The sequence below is a fragment of the Hipposideros armiger genome, unplaced genomic scaffold (assembly GCF_001890085.2).
Source record: "Hipposideros armiger isolate ML-2016 unplaced genomic scaffold, ASM189008v1 scaffold_552, whole genome shotgun sequence".
Taxonomy (NCBI): Eukaryota; Metazoa; Chordata; class Mammalia; order Chiroptera; family Hipposideridae; genus Hipposideros; species Hipposideros armiger.
This window is the reverse complement of record NW_017731902.1, coordinates 1154025-1156817: the sequence shown is the minus strand read 5'-3', so window position 1 is coordinate 1156817 and position 2793 is coordinate 1154025. Positions and strand designations below refer to the sequence as shown.

The following is a 2793-nucleotide window of genomic DNA, read 5'->3' as shown; positions in this document are numbered from 1 at the left end:
GGCTTCTGGACGGCCGCTCACTGTGGCTGCTGGCCGCTCACGCTGGCTGCTGGCCACACACGGCAGCCCATGGCAACCCACTGCCACAGGGGCCGCAGCCTACGCCGTCGCCGGCAACTCACAACAGCCCAGCTCCAGGTCGAGCCGCCGTTCAGCATCCCAGCTGTGGAGGGCAGTGTCACTGGCCCTCATATGTGGGATCCGAACCGGGGCCCTCTGGCATCCCAAGCCAGTTCTTAACCATTGCACCACTTGGCCGGCCCTACTGATGTCTAATTTTAAAAAGCAGTTATTATAGAAAAATTCAAACAAAAAAAGTAAAGGGAATAGTATAATTAACTCATGTAATCATCAGCCAGCTTCAACAATGATCAACTCAGGGCCAGTGTGATTTCACCCATGCCTGCTATTTTGAAACAAATCCCAGTAATATGTCAGGATGTTTCTGTAAGATCTTAAAAACAAAACCTCAATATCATTATCATACCTAAAAAATTAACAGTAATTACTTAATATCATCAAATATTCAGTCAGTACTCACAAATCTCTGATTGTCTTTTTTTTTTATTACTTTGATTAGGGATCTTAAGTTCTATACATTGCATTGCTTGATATGGCCCTTAAGCCTCTTTTACCCTGTAGGTTGCCTATTTATCTCTCGTTGTCTCCTTGTAATTTATTTGTTGAGGAAATCAGGTCATTTGTTCTGTAGAGTCCCCAGTCTGAATTTTGCTGACTACAAACTCTCGCTGACATTTACCATATGCCTCTGGGCCCTCTAGCTCCTGTAATTTAGTAGGTCGATCCAGAAGCTTGATCAGATTTGGGTTTGATTTTTTTTTTCTTCGATATTCCTTTCTAAGGTGCCGGAAGGATTTTGCATAAAGGTAGACATTTTGGAAACAAAATCAACTGTCAAGGCTAGGCAGCTAACACATGTGAATTCATGGCCCAGAATTAAGGAGCTTGACTTTGGCCATGGTGTGTCCAGTTTCTACTGGGAGGATCCCTTTCCTGTCTTGGGTCCAGGTTTATCCCTGCGCCTCAGATATGTTGCCTCCATATCTGCATTTGTGCCTCTCCTTTCCAGCACCTGCAGATGTTCTACGGGAATGAGCATTTCCCTGAGACCAGAGAGCATCGCTCTTTCTAGCTAGTCAGTGATGAGGAAATCAGCATTTTCTAGCAGCTACTGTTATAAAATGCAGCATTTGCTCAGAGTGACATCTGCTGGCTTTAAAAAAAGTATTATGTGACACAAAGTATTTGCTCAGAGTGACATCTGCTGGCTTAAAAAAAATAATTTATTGAGATGTAGTGGCCCTTTCTAAAAGGGAAATCAATTTGTAGTTGGTTTTTAAATGTGTTTTATTGTATTTTTTATTATGCAAGGATCTCATAATCATGAGAAAAATCTCAAAAGATACTGAATAATAGTAGCCTTGGCAATTAGATATGTTTCCAAAATTTCACTCAAAACTTCTCTGGAGCATCATGTAAATAGAAAGTGAACCCACACTCAAGAATAACCACAGCTAATGGTAAATTATTCTCTTTAATGTCTACATAGTATTTTAAAGAATTGGGGGGCATCATAATTTATTCATCCCATCCCTCCTTAGTGGTCTTTGGAGTAGATTCCAGTTATTTTGTTATTATAAACAATGCTGCTAACATCATCTCTGTTCATGGGGTTTTTGTACCCTTGAGAGTATTTCTGAAGATAGTCATCTAAAAGTAGAATTACTGGGTCAAATAGAATAAGCACTTTTTTGCCCCACTTTACACCTCTACCAACAATGCATGAGAGTACCTGTTTCCCCACATACTCACACCATAAGAATATTATCGCTTAAGTAAAAATCTTTGTGTCGCTTGTTTTTTCACCTTTTTGTTAAAAATAAGGATTTTTTGTTGCCATGACTAGGTTCAGTTCTGTGTGATGCTTTTTTTTCTAATCATTAATCCTTCTAGAGATATGTCATTCTGAATTTGTAAACTAGTGGTGGATCCCAACTTAGAAACAATAATTTTTTTACAGTTATTAATATTCACTGAGCATTCATCATACTCAGATGATATTTATGGAGTGTCAACTGTGTGCCTGGCCAGTTACCAGAGACACAGTGGTGAGTGAATAGGACATGAAACCTGCTCTCTATTATTAGGGAGCTCACAGACCAGTGTAGGAGACCAGTACATAAGCCAATCACTGCCCAGAGTGGGTGATTATGGCTCTAACAGAAGGAACTCAAGGCGAGGTGGTGACTGAGGGAAAGAAGTGAGGTGCGTGCAGATGGGTCAAGGAAAGGCCTCACAGAGGAGAAGACATTTGAGCTGGGTCTTGAAGAATGAGGCCACACAAACCAGGGGGACAGCAATTCAAGGACGGGAAACCAGAATGAGAAAGATATGGATGGTAAAACTAGGGCACCAAATAGCTAGAACAGGTTTAGGAAGCAGCTCAGATTTGAAACTGCAGAGATGAGCACAAGCTACATCATAGAGTTTGGACTTTACCTGTAAGGCTGATGTTTCTCAAACTCTATACACTTTTATTTTTAAAAAAACATTACCCCAATACTGTAATTGAAAAGCCAATTTCATTAGCCATAAGATACCAGAAAAATAGATTTAGTAAAAGAAAAAGAAAAAGAAAAAAAAACCAAGTGAGTACATTTGAAAGAGCTTAAAATTAATACAAAATGAAATATAATAATGAATCTAATCTGTTTACAAAAAATGCATGCCTAAAATTATCTTCATCTGGGAAAAAAATAAAATGGTTTATAA

At 39.4% G+C, this 2793-nt stretch overlaps 1 protein-coding gene across 1 annotated transcript in view; it reads left to right on the top strand.

The window, feature by feature from the left end:
• The window catches only part of LOC109371162 (calcium-binding tyrosine phosphorylation-regulated protein-like), an 18912-nt gene extending 17796 nt beyond the window's left edge, over window positions 1-1116 (top strand). Inside the window, exon 5 of the mRNA XM_019623492.1 lies at window positions 1091-1116. Within this exon, the coding sequence (XP_019479037.1) occupies window positions 1091-1116 (26 nt within the window). The remainder of the gene's footprint in view (window positions 1-1090) is intronic.
• Window positions 1117-2793: the final 1677 nt, after the last annotated feature.